This window comes from Terrapene carolina, unplaced genomic scaffold, assembly GCF_002925995.2.
Source record: "Terrapene carolina triunguis isolate 2854851 unplaced genomic scaffold, T_m_triunguis-2.0 Scaffold23, whole genome shotgun sequence".
NCBI classification, from domain to species: domain Eukaryota; kingdom Metazoa; phylum Chordata; order Testudines; family Emydidae; genus Terrapene; species Terrapene triunguis.
Window position 1 is genome coordinate 27,794,153 of NW_020664374.1, and position 19,405 is coordinate 27,813,557.

Consider the following 19,405-nt stretch of genomic DNA (forward strand, 5'->3'; position numbering starts at 1 on the left):
AGGGGGAGCATGGGCTGTTATAGCAGGGATAAGGGAGAGACAAGAGAGAACACAGAGGGGAAATCAAATCTGTATCTTAGATGTCTGTATACTAATGTGAGAAGTATGGGGAATAAGCAGGAAGAATTAGAAATGCTAGTTAATAAAAACAACTATAACAGCTGGCATCACAGAGACTTGGTGGGATAATACACACAACTGGAATATTGTTATAGAAGGGTACAACTTGCTCAGGAAGGACAGGCAGGGAAAAAAGGAAGAAGGTGTTGCCTTGTATATTAAAAATGTATACACGTGGACTGAGGTTGAGATGGAAATAGGAAACAAACTTGTTGAAAGTCTCCGAGTAAGGATAAAAGGGATGAAAAACAAGGGTGGTGTCAACCAGGAAGAAGAGGTGGATGAGGCTTTTTTTAAACAACAACAAAAATCATCCAAAATCATGATGATGGTGATGATGGGGGACTTCAACTAACCACACATCTGTTGGGAAAATAACACAGCAGGGCACAGATTAATACAAAAAAGTTCTTGGAGTGTATTGGAGACCATGTTTTTATTTCAGAAAGGAGAGAAAGCTACAAGGGGAGAGTCTGTTCTAGATTTGATTTTGACAAATAGGGAGGAACTATTTGAGAATATGAAAGTGGAAGGCAGGTTGGGTGAAAGTGATCATGAAATGATAGAGTTCACAATTCTAAGGAATAGTAGGAGGGAAAGCAGCACTGTAAAGGTAATGACTTTCAAGAAGGCAGACTTTAGCAAACTCAGGGAATTGGTAGGTAAGATCCCATGGGAGCAAATCTACAGGGAAAAACAGTTAAAGAGAGCTGACTATTTTTCAAGAAGACTTTATTAAGGGCACAAGAACAAACTATCCCATTGGGTAGGAAAGAAAGGAAGCATGGCAAGAGAACACCCAGGCTTAACCAGGAGATCTTCAATGTTCTGAAACTCAAAAGAGTCCTACAAAAAGTGGAAACTAGGTCAAATTACAAAGGATGAATATAAACAAACAACAAAAGCATATGGAGATAAAATTAGAAAGGCCAATGTACAAAATGAGATTAAACTAGCTAGAGACATAAAGGGTAACAAGAAAACATTCTACAAATACATTAGAAGCAAGAGGAAGATCAACGACAGAGTTGGCCGTTACTCAATGAGGTGGGAAAAACAATAGCAGAAAATGTTAAAATGGAAATGGCAGTTTTTACCAAAAAGATTAGTAGTGATTGGACATCTAACATAGTGAATGCCAGTGGAAATGAGGCAGGATCTGAGACTAAAATAGGGAAAGAAAAAGTTAAAAATTACTTAGACAAGTAAGATATCTTCAAGAAATACATCCTAGAATACTCAAGGAGTTGACCTAGGCAATATCTGAGCCATTAGCGTATATCTTTGAAAGGTCATGGAAGACAGGAGAGATTCCAGAGGCCTGGGCAAATATAGCACCAATCTATAAGGGAAATAAAGACAATCCAGGGAATTAGAGACCAGTCAGCTTAATTTCAATACCCGGAAAGATAATGGAGCAAATAATTAAGCAATCAATTTGCAAACACGTAGGAGATAATAAGGGGATAAATAAAAGTCAGCATGGATTTGTCAAGAACATATCATGTGAAACCAACTTAATAGCTTTCTTTGACAAGGTAACAAGCCCTGTGGATGGTGGGGGGAAGTGGTAGATGTGGTATATCTTGACTTTAGTAAGGCTTTTGACACTGTCTCACCTGACCTTCTCATAAACAAACCAGGGAAATAAAATCCATATGGAGCTACTATAAGGTTGGTGCATAACTGCTTGGAAAACCATTCCCAGAGAGTATTATCAGTAGTTCATAATCAAGATGGAAGGGCATATCTAGTGGGGTTCCTCAGGGATCAGTTCTGGGTCTTGTTCTGTTCAATATCTTCATCAGTAATTTAGATAATGGCATAGAGAGTACACTTATAAAGTTTGTGGACAATGCCAAGCTGGGAGGGATTGCAAGTGCTTTGGAGGATAGGATTAAAATTCAAAATGATCTGGGCAAACTGGAGAAATGGTCTGAAGTAAATAGGATGAAATTCAATAAGGACAAATGCAAAGTATTTCACTTAGGAAGGAACAATCAGTTGCAGACATACATAATTGAAAATGACTGTCTAGGATAGAGTGTGTTAGCACACGGTTGTTCTGATGGATTCAGCAACGGCAATACGCATGGATCGATTGATTGTGGTACAAATGAGTCAAATGAATCTCTGTTCAAAGTGATCAATAAGTATACACATATTAAGAGAAAAATAAACTAGGAATGAATATCCTAAGGCTGTGTCCATTCATCTATTTACCAATGAAAATTAACTCCAGAAGCCAAAACGCATCTTGATTGCTAGGATAGAGAAAGGGATCTGGGGGTCATAGCAGATCACAAGCTAAATATGAGTCAACAGTGTAACACTGTTGCAAAAAAAAGCAAACGTCGTTCTGGGATGTATTAACAGGAGGGTGGTAAGCAAGACACGAGAAGTAATTCTTCTGCTCTATTCCACGCTGATGAGGCCTCAACTAAACTATTGTGTCTAGTTATGGGTGCCACATTTCAGGAAATATGTGGACAAATTTGAGAAAGTCCAGAGAAGAGCAATAAAAATGATTAAAAGTCTAGAAAACACGACCTATGAGGAAAGATTGAAAGAAATGAGTTTGTTTAGTCTGGAGAGGAGAAGACTGGGGGAAGGGGGACACACACAATAATAGTTTTCAAGTACATAAAAGGTTGCTACAAGGAGGAGGAAGAAAAATTGTTCTTCCTAATCTCCGAGGATAGGACAAGAGGCAATGGGCTTAAATTGCAGCAAGGACGGTTTCGGTTGGACATCAGGAAAAACTTCCTAGCTGTCAGGATGGTTAAGCACTGGAATAACTTGCCTACGGAGGTTGTGGAATCTCCGTCATTGGAGGATTTTAAGAGCAGATTAGACAAATATCTGTCAGGGATGGTCCAGATAATATTTAGTCCTGCCTTGAGTGCAAGGATCTGGACTAGAAGACCTCTCAAGGCCCCTTCCAGTCCTATGATTCAATGATGAAAAGGAACTAATGAAATCACCACTTTCCTGGCTATATTTTAAATAATTCCTGATGTGAATCTAATGTTCTGCTATTCCCTACCCAAGCATGTCAGATTCTATGCTCCCTTATTATTCCTACTTCTTTTCCATTTTTTTTCTTTTTGTTTTCTAATAAGAGTTTTGCTTAACCATCTAGGAGAAATCTACTCTTACAAGACTTTGTTGTGAAAATTTGAGCAAGCTTAAGGTACAGCTTTCATTTCATAAATGAGCTGTGTACTAATACATGCTGCTTTGGGACAGTGCAGATGTATGCCCTGACACCACTTGAATTTAGAATAAGCCACTAATAATTTAGGTTACTTTTCAAAATACACATGCTGTAATTCACAGGTGTGAATGATTTCCTGGCCTGAGTTTGAGCACTAACTTGCACAACAAATACAATAAACTTAATGAATCACAGTTCATTAAACACTGTGAACAGCAGAGGGATTCAGTTAAATTAAAAACTGTTGGAATCAATCTTTTTTTGTTTAATGTTTTGCTTAAAGCCCCTGGTAGAACAGCAACTTTGGGTTCTAAAATATTGCATTTACAAATTAAAAGCCTGATTCTGAAAATCTATCACCATAAAAAAGAAAGGAATTATCATGCCAAAATTTAAGGATAATTAAAAAAAAAAAAAAGAACCATCAGGTAACAGGAATAAATTGCTATGCAGGAGAACAAACTATAATACCCAATAGTTGCCAATAACTGAAAACTAGGCAACCGGCCATAGCAGCCGCAGTGCTGGTTCTGAGAAGGAAAGGCCAATGTGGCTTTCTTTCAACCACTCTTCTCCAATAGCAGTTCCAACAGAGAGTCCAATTGTGGCCTGCTGCATAATCATGCAATTTTCTGAACAGATTCGATCAGGACCTGCCAGAGAAAAGAGGCTATACAAGTCTATGGGCTCTGACACTGATGTTACACTAATATGGTAAGATGTTAACATGACGCAGGAGTAATCATGCACTTTTGTTATTCCTTGGTTTTGTATGAACTAATTGAATATAAATGCTAATGTGTTAGATTAATTGCAAATGTAGTGAGCCTTTTGCATAATTTGAGCTCTCTTACCAAAATTATCAGTGAGAATACAGAGTTGTAGCTTTAACTGGGACTATTATTATTTTTAAGAACCTGGTGTACTCCAAAAATAAATAATACGTGCACAAGTGGCAGAAGAAGGAGTTTCTGCAGGCTAGTGCAATATTTACTTTTTTATATGATTATGTGCATCTACTTGAATTGCAGCATGTAGTGTGCCAAGATTTCCTGGTGTTTTGGGTTTTCTGATGTTAAAGGCCTGTAACTACCACTCAGTATGCATAAATCATTAGGCTTTCAAGGATTGTGCTCACTTTATCTTCTGGTTTATTTATTTCAAAGTAACAGTTTAGATTGCAATATTTAGCCATTCAATACAATAGTACTGATCTTGAGTAGTTCAGTTGCTACTTATCTAGATGCTCTATGTAGACCTGTGCTAATTAACAACAGAGGACTATAAGTACTTAGGGTACTTCTCAAATGTAATATCCATGAAATTCTTTTTTGAAATTGAATTGAAGTCAGGAAGGAAACCAGAAAGAGAGAGCGAGAGACACACAAAAGGAGAGCCTCACAGAGAGTGTGACTAGTAGTAAAACAATACTGTTTACTGTGACACGCACAAAGGAACATGCTAATCATGACACCTATTTATTATTCAGCTATGGTATATATCACTATGGTAGAATAGAAATAATTTTACTTGAAAAATGTAGTAATTACATAGCAAAATAGCTAGCAATATCTGTTCTCTACAGCAGAATGCAAATTAATTTGTAATTATTGTTGGACCTACTATACGGTGATCTTTGGGAACATATGCAACAAACCTGATATAATTAAACCTGGACACATATTCTTATATAGATGCATAAATTTAGGGGCTTAGAACTGAATGTAAGTGCTTAAATAACCATTGTAGGTACCTAAGTGCTTATTAGGTGACTAAAGACACACCAAGACTCTAAATTTTAGGAACCCATTGTTTAAAATTTGGATCATGGAATTCACAATCACAAAACTAATTGGTTAACATCTGAATCTCATCTGACAGGGTATGTCATTTGTTTTCCTAGTCACTGAAGATTTACAAGAATTACATCTACAACATATCTATATGTTAATTTCAAATTTGGCCAACTGTGGAAATGCTCCTTCCTTTCTTCCCACACAATCTACTCCTCTAAAGAGGTGAGTTATGGGATTCCTGGGATCATGGTAAACAGGAGAGCTCATTCAGTTCTCAGCACCATCCTTTCCTTCATCTGGGTATGCACAACCCATCAGAGAATGGAGGAAATCTGGTACAAGTCATTATACTATTGCAGAGTCCTAGGGACACTTTCTATTCCCCCAACCGCAAAAGATGGGGTTGAAAATTTTTAGACTACATTGCCATTTGCTTTTTCCATTTTCAGGTCTTTGCTCTATTAGCCAGGGAAAAACCAATAACTTGAGACTAAGTTCCCTATAACAATTCTTCTGTGTAAAACTGAGAGCAAACAACTTGGGAATAACTTCCTTTGTTAGGACAGCATGTTCAGCAAGTCCTCTATCATTGCTCCCAAGGATGTGATTACCATGTATGGCAATTGGGCTGGGCAGAGTCTCAGATTCAATCTGCTCCTGGGATGAGGGCATTTACTGAACACCTAATTTAGTATTTCTCAACCACTAGGCACAGAGGTATTTATCAGTAGAAGGAAATAGTTTTTGTGGGTCCAGAATAGAGGAAACCTTTCTGAGCCAATGTGAGTTTGGCAGGCAACTATTTTGCTAACATCTTTACAAATTATTTTACTTTACTACTAAAAAAAAACCCTCCATTGGTGCACGATGTGTATGTGTAGACAGGTTTTTTTAAAAAGAGTGATTTAAATAGATCTTGAACGATTGTACCTTTAGTTGTCAGATGATAGTCCAATGTATAACCACTAGACCATGACACTGCAGCTTTGAGTCAACGGGAACATCCAACACTACTACTTTATTTGCAAACATCTTGTACTCTAGGTGTAAACTATAAGACTAGAATCAAAAATATAATTACAAAGAGTATGAAAATAGTTTGGATACCATATTTCATTCATCATAGGTGCACTTGTGCCTTTGCTATATGTGAAAGATATGACAATTTTCTGCAATATCCTTAAAAAAAATCATTGAAAAGTTTATGTATTATTGTGGAATGGGATTGTGTATAACCTCTCTAGGGGGAGATGTGAAATGATGCCTGCATTTTCAAAGGACTATACTGAAATTGTGTCAGACAAGAATGGACTGTTTGTGACAAAAAGTGTGAAGAAGATTCCTTGGGGAATAGCTAGGGAGAGGTTAATGTAAATGCCCCACCTCTGGTTATGTTAAACCCAGTCTTTTGAAGCTATACCCTGAAGAGAAGGTGATTATGTGTACATTATCTGTTCTCATAGGTTGGAGATCAAAGACCCAACCTATATAAAGAAACAGGCTGATCTGTTCAGTTGGGATTCTGGTTCTGAATCTGAGACAGTTATGAACTTGTAACCATGGGAAAAAACAGATGTGGGTTTTGAAGGACTGACAACTATCAGAGCCAGGGCTGAAGTTGGGGTTACCTCTGGTAAGCTTTTTAGCATATGTGTAGATTCTTTTATTGTTTTGAACAGGGTTTTTTTTGGTAATGCTTTCATTTTAAGAATAAACATGTTTGCTTAGAAAGAGCTGTGTCACATAACTGCAGACAACTGCACTATTCATAGCCTCTGGACAGAAAGCAAAATGCAGAAGTTGACCTTTCAGACAGTCTGGCTTGCTGGGAATGTCACCGTGTAAATCAGGGAGCTGTGCAGCCTTAACACTCAGTCAGGAGGAAGATAGGCACAGGTCTCTGTCCAAGAGAGGTGATGACCAAGGAGCTGGGAGTCTAGAGTGAGTGCCCTTGGTTGACTATAAGGAGGGTATACGGGTGCAGTTACCCTGAACTGTGGTAACTATACATTTAGATTAAAAAAAAAATCCCCGTGGTTTAAGAGCTATTAAAGCAGGTGGAAAAGGTTTTTGTTTGTTTGTTTTTTGTTTTTAGGAAGAGCCCAGAATTCCCTGCAGGACATGCTGAAATTTTGATTTTTTCCCCCCATTCCAAATCAGAAAATATCAACATTTTAATATTTTTTGTGAAACTAAATTCCAAAATTATATGTTGGAAAAACTGAAAAGACCCTTCCTTTTGACTTTATCTAAAGTTTCCATTTCAAATTTATTGACTAGACTTAGGTTATATTGCATTCCATAATAATTTATAATAGACTATAAAAGTCTAAACATTTTGACCATTAAAATTATAACATGACATAATATAACAGTCAAAATGTTTTGACTATATTATTTTAAAATGAGCATTTAATAATTATTTTTAATTTGTATTATAAAATGAAAAAATGTGTGATTGGTTTTCTAATTTGTTATTAGTTATTTGTATTCTAACTGGTACTTGGTAATTACTATTTATATTGGAATAGGTTTGGTAGCTAGAACTTTGTTTGCTCACTGGTAATTGATATGCCAACTGGTTATTTGTAATTGATATTCTGATTGGCAACTGGGTTGTTAATTCCCTACTTTAATTAGTGTAATGAAAATAATATAAACTAAAGTAAAATAAAAATATAAAATAAATACAATACAAATCAATATAAAATAAAATAATATAAATGAAAAAATTGACAACACTTCATGTCATAGTGTAATGTTGGGGAATTGGCTAGTGGCAAGCTGGTCGGGTAGCCAGCCAGTGACAGGGGCAGCAGACAAGCTAGGTGGTCAGACAGCAGGCTAGCCTGCCTGCCTTGTTTCTGTTTAAAGTTTTGACAGAATTGACACCTCCCCCCCCCACAGAATGTGTTGATGCTGTCAAATCAGCATTTTTGATGGAAAACTGTTCCATCACCGTTTTTTTTTTTTTTTTAAACCAACTCTAATAAAAACAGATAGCAAGTAAGAAAGGCTAGCAGGCATCTTTCACTGTTTAAATGGATCTCTCCTTCCCAAACAGCAGTATATGATGGGATTGATCAAAGTTACTTACACCTTTTAATAGTAGCTGGCATGTTGAGTATTTTAGTTCTGAACCCTGTTTAATCATACTCTCTATACTTTCTAGTGTCTTTGCACTAAACTTCAGCATTAGTCATTAGACAACATAGCTAATTTCAAACTTGCAGTCACATCTATAAATCCAAGTGAAAGTGAGACTTTAGCAAAAGGTACTCCTCAAGGCCTACTCAAACATGAATGAATGAAGGCAGGTTCTGCCTGGCTTGGCTTGGCCGCTTCTATACTAAACTCTAAGCTAAACTTTTTCCTCCACAGACTGATCTAACAGCAGATTATACTCAATGCTTATAATTTATATACAAGTGGAAATTTATGTAAATTACAAATAAAAAATGGAAATGCAACATAGCACATTTTCTACCCTTCTGCTTTTTGGGGGACCAGTCCGATGATGACACACACTCCCACAGGAACTAAGGACCACCACTAATTCACCATCTTTCACTTCAAGTGCAAGGTGCACTTTTTCCATTGTACCTTCTCTAACATAAACATATATAGCAACATATGTATTAACCCCCCCTCCCAAATAAAACCCTATCAAAACAAAACACTACCTCACACAGACCTATACCTCTGTGAAGATGACAAAGAACAAACCACACATGACTGATGTCAGTCACATCGCTTAATGCACTACTGTAAGGCATACACATACTATGGTGATAAGAACAATATAAGAATCTATATAGAACAGAACAGAATTCTGAGCAGAAATTCAAATTGCTCAAATAAAATCTGAGTTTGGATTTCAGAATGATGCTTAGATCAGCTGCTCCCTTTTGAGTACTAATGTTCCATAGAGAACTCAATGAAATAAGTCTCCATGTTTAGAACATGAAAAAAATATTAATGTCTTTAACATTATCAGCTGCGTACACCATTGTGAATTCTTTATCCTAAATCACTGACTCTGTAGTCAATGATGTGTGGCATGTTCCTCATTAAGTGAGATGTCATATAACTCAACAACTTTTGCTATTAAGGCATCACATTAGCATTGCTCCAGTACAAGGCACAAGGGTATTTTAACAACATATGAATAACCACTCTCACTTAAGATGTAATCAGAAGTTTAATGCACACCAACATATAAGTATGATTACTTAAATATTACCCTTTCAGAATGTGAAGGGGCAATAGCGGAAAAGCAGCATATGATACTTATTGCCTCTCTTTCATTTACGAAGTAATTTCATGTAGGTCATTTGTCCTTAGCACTGCATTTTAGACAAGTGCACAGGCAGAAAAAAGAGACACAAGCCTATTCCAAGATATTTGCAATGTTTAGAGGCGCCCAGGAAGATGCTTCTTTCACATATCATAAAAAGCCATACTGCTTTTTGAACTAAACAGAATATGTACTATGAAAAAAAGCTAAGTATTTCTGCAATGCCATATCTTTAATTACCTGGAAAATTCTTTTAAAATTATTATAAACCAAAACTAAAGTTTTAGCATTAAAAAAACATGCAACCAATTAGTTAAAACAAAAACTTCAGTGGAACTATGAGCACAAACTTATGCAATAATGTAAGTTTTGGGAGGATTGGGGCCTATACTATTGGACTTTAACAAGAAAAGTCCAAAGTAACAGCATAAACCAAGGAATTAAAAAACATGCTATAAGTGTTGGGGAACTGGTTTATATAATAAAAAATGCCAACTGAAAAAAACCTAGAAATTAGTCTGTAGCACATAAGTATTTTTTATTTCTTTCATAAGTAAGTAGACTGTTTATTATAGAATGAGTACTTTAAGTAGCACACACATTTTATATTCACAATAGATTTTTTTTTTCTTTTTATAATAGCAAAACTTAAAAAACTCCATGTACTTCAACTAAAACATACAATGAAAGAGCATTTGTAAAAATAAGGGGTGAGAAAAATCCCATGGTAATGATTTTAATACTTGCATAACCTTTGTATATTCATGTAGATGAAAGAGAGGTCATTGTGGAATAGTGAGGTCAAGCATACACAGAAATGACTTCTTCATGAATATATTTTGTAAGATTTGTCTTATTTTATTCTCTTTCAACACACGGTTTTATCGCTGTGCCTTACAGGGATCTGAACCCATTAATTTCTTTGAATGGCTGTGGTTAGGCTACTGTGTTTGAATACACTATCTTCAGTGGGAGGTGGAGAGAAACAGGCAGCAAGTAGTCTGTTACCCGACAATAGTTCTACAGCATTAAATTCTCAGTGCCACATGGTGGAGTAAGACGCACATGGAATTTGTATTCAAAAGGTGATCCAAAGCAGGGCTCAAATAGCATATATTTAACACTGAAAACTCCCCTTCTTTTGCCATCTCTCTGCATGTATCAAAGTAATCACTTTAGTTTAACAAGAGGAGCGGCATTTCACTTCATTTTGTCTCTACTTTAGCCCTGGGTTTGAATTTGGGAACCAAACATTAAAAAACCTTGACATCTTTCTGATTAAAATTCCTTCTATTTTTCTAGGAGTGCAACATACTTTAGTGAAGAGTTTATTTTATAGTCTCTGGGTTTGATTAACCATTACTAATTAATTATCCCCTTCCCTGGAAAAAGAAGGCCATTCACTCTAACGGAAAGGCAGGTAGCAGGACAGCCACTGCTTTGACATGGGAGTTCTATCATGAAGGAAAAGCTCTGATCTCTTTCTAGGAGGTGTGCCAGCAGGGGCTCCTCAGTAGATGAGCCAGTACCTTAGCCCTGCCATTCACTGGTGGGATGAATAGGCTAATTTACCCATTTAAAATGCATTGTACATTTTATTTTCCTATAAGGATTTTAAGGAACTTCAGACTGAGCTTCAGAGAACAGTAATATTTGAGTTCAATCTGTTCTGATGAGAACTTGGTTTCCTCAAAAGATTTTACCTGCATCTTAAAATAAAACTGTGAAGGGGAAAGAGTCAACAAATTCTGGGTTGTTTGATTTCACACCTATTATGATTAGGTGAATTCAGCATCAGACATGAGGCAATAAATCCATATGCAACACAAATTTTTTGGAGAAAAAAAATGAGTTTGCCAATGTATCCAAAAATATTCCAGCTTAAATTTTGGTTGGTTGAGTGTTACCCTGATTCAATGGTTAAAGTATTGAAATATTGCTTCTTATATAAAACCTGAATCACCATCAATACTACATCTGTGGATGTATCTGTGCCAGTTTCTAAAGGATGGATAAATTACAGTTTCTTTTGATCAAAGCATATTTTTGAAAAGGTCCAGAAACAGCCATATCAAACAGACGGTACTGAATGTTTCCTAGGCCTGGTCTACACTAGGACTTTAATTCGGATTTAGCTGCCTTAATCCGAATTAACCCTTCACCCGTCCACACTACAGAGCCAGTTAATTCGAATTAAAGGGCCCTTTAAATCGATTTCTGTACTCCACCTCGACGAACGGAGTAGAGCCTAAATCGATTTTGTTAATTCGAATTAGGGTTAGTGTGGACGCACACCACCGAATTACTGTGTTTAAGTTAATGGGGTAGTGTGGCCGCACACCACCGAATTAATGTGGTTTAAAACCGAATTAAGGTGCTTAGTGTGGCCGCGCACAATCGAATTTATACAACCTGTTTCCCAAATTCGAATTATCTAAATTCGGATTAATCCTGTAGTGTAGACATACCCCTAAACTGCTAATCTTTAGAGAGATAGATTTAGAAGATGAAAATCATACCAATGCTCCCTTGACAAAGGCTCGGTTAAGCCCTGAGTTACCTAATAATACTCTATGTTGATCAAAGTTTTAGGAGGAGGAACAACAAATTTAAACGGGACAGTAGTGGGTAAATAGTTTAGGACTGAAATTTGATACATGAGGAGTAAATCATCTAAGCCTGACTCTACTCTTACACTGGTGTAAGATGGAAACAACTCAACCGGAGTCAGTAATTATAACAGTATAAAATTAGACTGAGGGCAGAATAAGGCCTGGTATAGTCTAAATATTTGGTTTTGGCTTTAAATATACATATTTTTGATGGATTTTTTTAACTTTTTAAAATTATTTTTAATATAAAAGACACAGGGCCTGATTTCCAGAGTTGTGGTGGAACCGCAGCTCCCTTTGACTTCAGTGGGAGCTGTGGGAGCTCAGGACTTCTGAAATCAGGCCCACAATGTCTTTTGTCCATTTTTGTCTGTATCTGAGACCAACTCTTCAAGCTTCTCCCTGCCAAACATCTGTACTTAGGAATCACTATTTCTAACAGAAAATGCAATTGGCAGTAGCCTTACAAATCCTTACAATCCATACATACTTTTCCATATTATTTTCTCCTGATATTATCATACTTTTTATTAAATATCTAATGACCTGAAAAGCTATTTGATTTCCTATAGTACAATTTGAATACTTTGGTATTAGTAGTAGCGGGCTCTATTTCAAATTTGTTTTGTTTTGTTTTGTTTTTAAACAGGGCTATGGATAAATGTTATAGTGAAAATAGTTGAAAAGTACAAACTGGTGTCAGATATGGTAAATGTGCTCTAGGTTCAAAGCCTGAACAAATAAGTTGTAGGAGAGGAAGGAAAGGATGATTTTCTTTTAAACTTGTCTGAACTGAAGAACTAAAATGTAAGGATATTTGTGTAAATCAAAGTAACAATTAACCACAGTACCTGTGATTAGATAATTCAGTAGCAATCCATATGCCATCTAATTGTCTTTACAAATAAACCAACTAAAAGTAGGAAGAAGATGATGAGTAAATTCTGGCATAAGAAAGATTGGATTTTAAAGAGCCACTTTGTTTTCCATTGCCATTTTAATGTTACTGCATAACCTTCCATGGCATTTAAGGTCCTTTAAATCATCTGGATAGGCACAGGTGAAAAAGTTTAAAGTATGATTATATTGGTACATAAACAACCCCCTTTAAATAAAAATAATGAGGAGTCCTTGTGGCATCTTAGAGACTAACAAATTTATTTGGGCATAAGCTTTCGTGGGCTACAACCCACTTCATCAGATACAGGGAGTGAAAAATGCAGTAAGACGACTATATATTATAGCACATGAAAAGATGGGAGTTGCCTTACCAAGTGGGGGGTCAGTGCTAAGGAGCCAATTCAATTAAGGTGGAAGTGGCCTATTCTCAACAGTTGACAAGAAGGGGTGAAAACCAAGGGAGGGAAAATTACTTTTGTAGTGCTAACGAGGCCAATGCAATCAAGGTGGCCCATTTCCAGCAATACCTCTATCTAAACTTTACTTGCCCTTTCAAATGTAGTGTGTTATAAAAACCCGTTGCAAGTTCATCTTTTTAATTTAGAGCACTGCAAAAATTCTAAACCTCTTATTTTAAAAAAGAGAGACAGAAAGCCCACCACTCTTCAGTGATTCAGAAATCCAGTGTGATTAACAAATCAATTCAAGACCATTAACCCAAATGTAACTTACTTGTGCTTCCTGAGGGACTTGTGCAGCATCAACTCTCTCTGCAATGTAGGCTGTTAATTGTCTGTCAATGAAGGCAAGAGACTCTTGGATCAAACGAAGGGTTTTGTCAATTTCCTGGGCAGACTGGATACTCTGTTCAAGAACCTTTTGTCTTCTCACAGCCTAAAGACAATAACAAATAAACACATACATAATTCATTGAAAATGTACAGTCACAATATTTTTTTCTCATAAACATAGGCTGCAGTATAAATTAGTGCTCCTGACTCTTTCACAGCCACCTTTTTGTAAGATAAATTTCGCCTCTTTTTGCCACCCATTCAGCTCTTGTTAAAAGAATTTGCACAGAAAAACTCTAAGGTTTGAAAGACCCCTAAAAGCCAAAGCTAGAGTGAAGAGGAGACAGCAAAACTGTAAAATAAAACTATCCTCCCTGATGCAGTGTTCCACACAGAAGCCTGATGGGCCTCCTGATCTCATTATATAGTTCAAGAGATTTTGTTTACTCAGAATGGGGTTACTGTCATCACAATCCAATCCAAGATAATCCATTCCAGCAAGTGAGAGGAATAAAAGATCTCTCAAGAAGGAACTCTCACATGTGAAATATAAATAGTTTCCTGGAGTAGGGACTGAATGCTAACTCTGAAAGGAGGATTGAATCCTTGTCTTCATTTTTAAGGCCCTTCGTGGTCTATCCTCATCCTATATAATCTCTTCTACTCTGTAGAAATGCAAACCCTAGCTGGTTAATCATTGTCAAGTGTTTTGTAGGCATAAAGCTAAAAGTGGATTTTCAGGAAAGATTAAAGGACAGTAATGTAATAGCCCACGGGAATGCCTTCCAAGCATAAGGGGCAGCATGGGAGAACGTATAATGATGCTTGTCAAATTCTGAGAAAAGTACTCTCCTTCAAATCTTCCCTTACAACCCATTTATGCCATTATGCCTACAAAACACTTGATAAACCAGCTGGTAAACGGTGACTGGTGCTTATTATACTGTTTGTAATTATCTCCCCATTACCTTGTGCTTCCCTCTATCTGTTTGTTATATCCACTTGTAGTCTCCCATATTGAACTTAGATTGTAAACTCTTCAAGGCAAGGACCCCATCCCTTTGCTATATATTTCTTCAGTGCCTAGTACAATGAGGTCTAATCTTTTCCATGCCATGCTACAAATATGAGACAAACAACAATGTTCCCAGTCTTTGTTTGGGATCATTAGCTTTTCTGTAAGTCCAGCCATATTTCTACCCATAATAAAGCAGTGACTAACTTTCCTTGTAAATTATGAATTAAAGGGGAAGTAAGAGAGCATTGGCTGTGGACTATAGTGTTGTCTGATCCTGGGATGTGGGTGTTCACACCAAACACAGATTTGTTTGCTGAACAAGGGATAGTTGCATTTTATTCTGACTCCATAGCTACCTTCAGTTTTTAGGACCCAATGTCTTTTGTCAAAAAGGTTTGAAATATCTATCAGACAATCAGCTAGTGTTTTGTGTGTCTCTGTGGTAATAATATATTCTAAGTGGAATGCTGGTCCTTTTAGGTCCTTACTTTTAGTCAATGAGATAGAGTTATTATTCTGAACACCCTCATTGGCTGATGTTAATAGTGAAAGGATAGGGTTCCCTATCAGTATTTACTATTTTGGGTGTTTGTAAGATGCTTTGTACTATTTCTAAACAGCTTATTAGATAACAGCCCCATGGTTGCCAGTTCTAGGAATTTTCTGTGGAACAGAAAAGCTTTGCAGGTTGGATCAGTGTTAATGGAAGCACCTGAGCTACTAAAGTAAGAACAGATTTAAAAATGTTATTAAAGCGAATGTTAAAGAGATGATATAGTACACAGGTTAAGAGCAGAGTGTCTGTACATCTGGGTATCGTGCTTTGATTATCCACGATTACATCAGCAAACGAATCACTGAAGCAATGTTACTTCATAATGTACCACTAGATTTTGCTACTTTCATGATTTTTACTTTCATCTGCTTTGAGGTTTTAACTTTATCTCATATAGTCAATGTGAATATGCACATTTTCTGGAAAGAGAGATCAAATTCTTAGAAGCCTAATCTGTCTTTCATTAAAAAGGGTAAGTTCAGTTTTGAAAACTGTCAACATTTATTGTTTACGAAGACAGTGACTGAAATGAGGACCATAAAGTAATAGCTAAAAAAGCTAGGTGGCAGTGGTGGTTTTTTCTCCCCCCCCCTTGCGTGCACACATGTGAATAAGCTTTCACTTCAGGTTTCAGATGCTAAAATAATAGCCATCATCCAAATTTGTTATGTAGTGTACTTAGATTGTAAACATAGGGGGACAGAGGTGCTCTAATGGATTGTGTTTATACAACACGTAACAGAATGGGGTCCTGGACCATGACTGAGGCTCCTTGGCATTATACTACAGTAGTATTATTACTGGGAGTAAATTAACTGCAGTGAAATTTATTAACTATAACAATTAGAACAATCTAAAAACATGATCTAGATTTTTCGAGGTGAGTGCATCGTGAAAAATAAAACACTCAATAACAGGACTTAAAAGGACACTCTCCAGGCTAGCAGTCCTAAAATGAAACCTGCATTACCATTTCCCCACACTGCTTCATCTCTCTAAATACCTTAAGAAGTTCCACCTTTCCTGAACTCAAATTCTACAAAATAACCAACCACTCCACATAAGATGAAAACAAAGTAAGCTGGTAAAGAAAGAGATTTCTGTTTTAAAGTTAAAGTGGGAACAAGTTATATTAAACTATGCAAAAGTCTCCTTTTAACAAATTATAACAATATGTATTAGAATACAATAACTTAATTCTTAATTTAATAAATAATAGAACTACTTAGTTTATCCCCCAGAATAGAAGCTATGTTTCAGGACCAGGATGACAGATGTATTGTACATGAAACATTATTTATCTATTCCTTAAACTGATCTGCAGAAATAACGTTGTGCAATATTTGCTAAATCTTTTTTTGAATGCTACATTGTTGCACCTCTGTTGGGACAGAAATAAGGTTGTGGGTCTTAAGGTATGTAAATGGGGCTGAGCTCTTTTGAAAATCCATCCTAACTGTAGGTGCTGGGCACTTAAATCTGCCCCGAGGCTCTTTTGAAAATCTAGCTCATAGTGGCTACCATTTGAGAGCACCGGAGTACTTTGCTATACACTAGGATTTCACGCAATGTGTGTGCTCTCTTTAATGCTGGGAAACTCATTGCTAGGTTGGGCTGTAACCTTATGTTTAGGAATAGTGGCCTAGGAACAGCAAGCATACATACAGGGAAGTGTATTGCCAAGCCATGAACATGAGATCAACAGTGGCCACATGTGCAGGAAAATTAGCAAATACATTTGAAAAATGTCTTTTATGTATAGCAAGATAGTGAAGAAATTAAATATGTTAATTGAATATGTTTTTAGTTTTTTAAGCTGAACTACTTTTTTCTTTAGGTGGAAGAACACCAGCACAAATGAATGGCTCAGCATGACAGTATATAAACAGCTCTGAGAGCATAACAAGAGGCTCTAGCCCTACTATCAGATCACAGACAATAAAGCCGAGGGCTCCAATCTGTAAAGCAACATCTCCAACAGTTTATTGGTAAATGGGAAGTTTCAGGGCAAGCAGCAACTGTTTAGATATTTCTAACCTAGAGAAATTGACAGCTGTCAAGAAAAATAAAAGCAAAAAAATTCTGCTTTTAGGAAACCGCAGAATGAAAATGGAAAGAAAAAACATGTTAATTACTAAATTTTTCTGACAGTCTCAATAGCCATTTTATAGATTTTTAAAATGCTTTAGCATAAAATTATTAGTTTCTTTGTAGTACAGAAGATAACTGAGATCAATGTATAATTCAAGAATCAACATCTGGAAAACTCAGCAGACACACTAAATGTTAAATATATTCCATATAAAAACTTGACATTAAGAGAAATTAGGATGCACTGTGAAGCATTCAAATATAAAGAAATCTGACAGTTAAAGGTGCTCACTCAATTTTAACACTGTACCCCATGCCTCTTGATAAAATCTCTTTTGGTGTACATTATGATGTAGCCTTTTAATACATGTTCACTTATTGCTGTATTTATCAAATAATACAATTCACCTTTTCAATAACCTTAGTTGCACAGGTAGTTTCATATATATTATGGAGGTTCTAGTCAAAGTTTTATAGTAAAGGAAAAACAGAGTTTTACACTTGAAGGATGTAATCTCTGTGTTATCTGTGAAAAATACAGCATATCCACTCCCAAATTACAGCACTTACTCTTTGAATACAGAATGAATTTTCTCAGAATTCAAAAGTAACTTTATTAGTGTAGGAGTTGAAATTAATGAAACATCTGTTTAAAAAGTTAGCATCCAGTCAGACTTTTTTGTCTGTGTCATCTCAATAATGGAACAACAGACTCTTCAGACTCCTGAAAAGGTTAAAACTCATGCATATTTTCTGGTTATTGGATGGTGTCAACCCAGGGCAGAGTCAAGGTTGTTTGAGTGCCTTAACTGTGCATTTCCATATCTTAACATATTTGGATTTATTTTAAATTTAACTTAACTCTTGGTTTATGATGTCTGTTATTGGGATAATTACATCTCTCTATTTTTTCTTCTCCTCCAAATTACTGATATACTCTCAACCTTAACTAAATTTTAACTTAGTTTTTGTCTGGGAGTAGATAAGGTTATTTTGGGACTTTCATTATAAACACAATTTTCACATGCTTTCAACATTTTGAAATACTCAACTTTGGTTGATAGTTTCCATGCCCTCATGCCAGAAGTAATTCTCTTAGAAACTTTAGCAATATTTCTTACTCTATTTTTGAGCTAAGGGGCTACAAAATACAACTGTCTGGAAATAAAAAAATACCCCTGACCTCTTGGTTCAATGTTGATAGACATCTTTATTCATTTTGTGTTCCAAAACTGACAAGTATTGCAAGAAGGGCATCCTGCTGTCCTGGGGATTATTACTGTACAGAATGAGGCTGATATTGCCAGTTCTCCAAAAGTCATAAGAGGAGCCAAGTTAGCAGTCCGTGAAGAGATAATGAGAAGGTGGGTGGAAGGAAAGATATCCCCACTCACCACAAGAGTAGAACAAAAGATTAAATAAATACATACATACAGGACAGGGTTTGCAAAAATGGACAGCGGGGATGGAGATTGTGGGGAATGTTAAAAAAAGGTGTCTTGATGGGAAAAAGGGGTTGGCCCTCAAGAATAAACTTCCATTCAACACAGCACAAATCTAAATATGAACATCTTTTCCCAGCTTTATGGAAGCATATCCTCCCTTTCTAACAGAAATTTGTTGGGTGGGCTACAAGTCACTTTCAAAGTTACAGGAATGTCATGAGAGCTGCTTGCAGAACTTCATGTTCTCTGGGCACCAGTATTACACATTTCCACACGGCGATATGTGAATCAGTCACTTGAAAAGGCAACAGTGGCTATGCATATTGCTTATCCATCATGCCCAACACAATCAAAGGGAGAACTAAACACACAGTCTTCCTCTGTTAACTAAAGAAGATAAGGAATACAAAGATAACAACATTTTCAGCCTCTGCAGATAAATCTCTCCCACTCAGTAACAGCACAGTTTCTTCTCACGGAATCAGTCATATTGCAATAGGTTAGTTTGTTTGCTCAATTAACTGAGAGTAAATGTTTCACTGATAAGTTTTTGCTCATTATT

At 36.3% G+C, this 19,405-nt stretch overlaps 1 protein-coding gene across 1 annotated transcript in view; it reads right to left on the reverse strand.

Moving 5' to 3' along the window:
* LOC112112035 (dystrophin) overlaps nucleotides 1–19,405 on the reverse strand; it is a 1,981,667-nt gene that overhangs the window by 1,089,513 nt on the left and 872,749 nt on the right. The window contains exon 30 of the mRNA XM_026649948.1: nucleotides 13,675–13,836. Within this exon, the coding sequence (XP_026505733.1) occupies nucleotides 13,675–13,836 (162 nt within the window). The remainder of the gene's footprint in view (nucleotides 1–13,674; nucleotides 13,837–19,405) is intronic.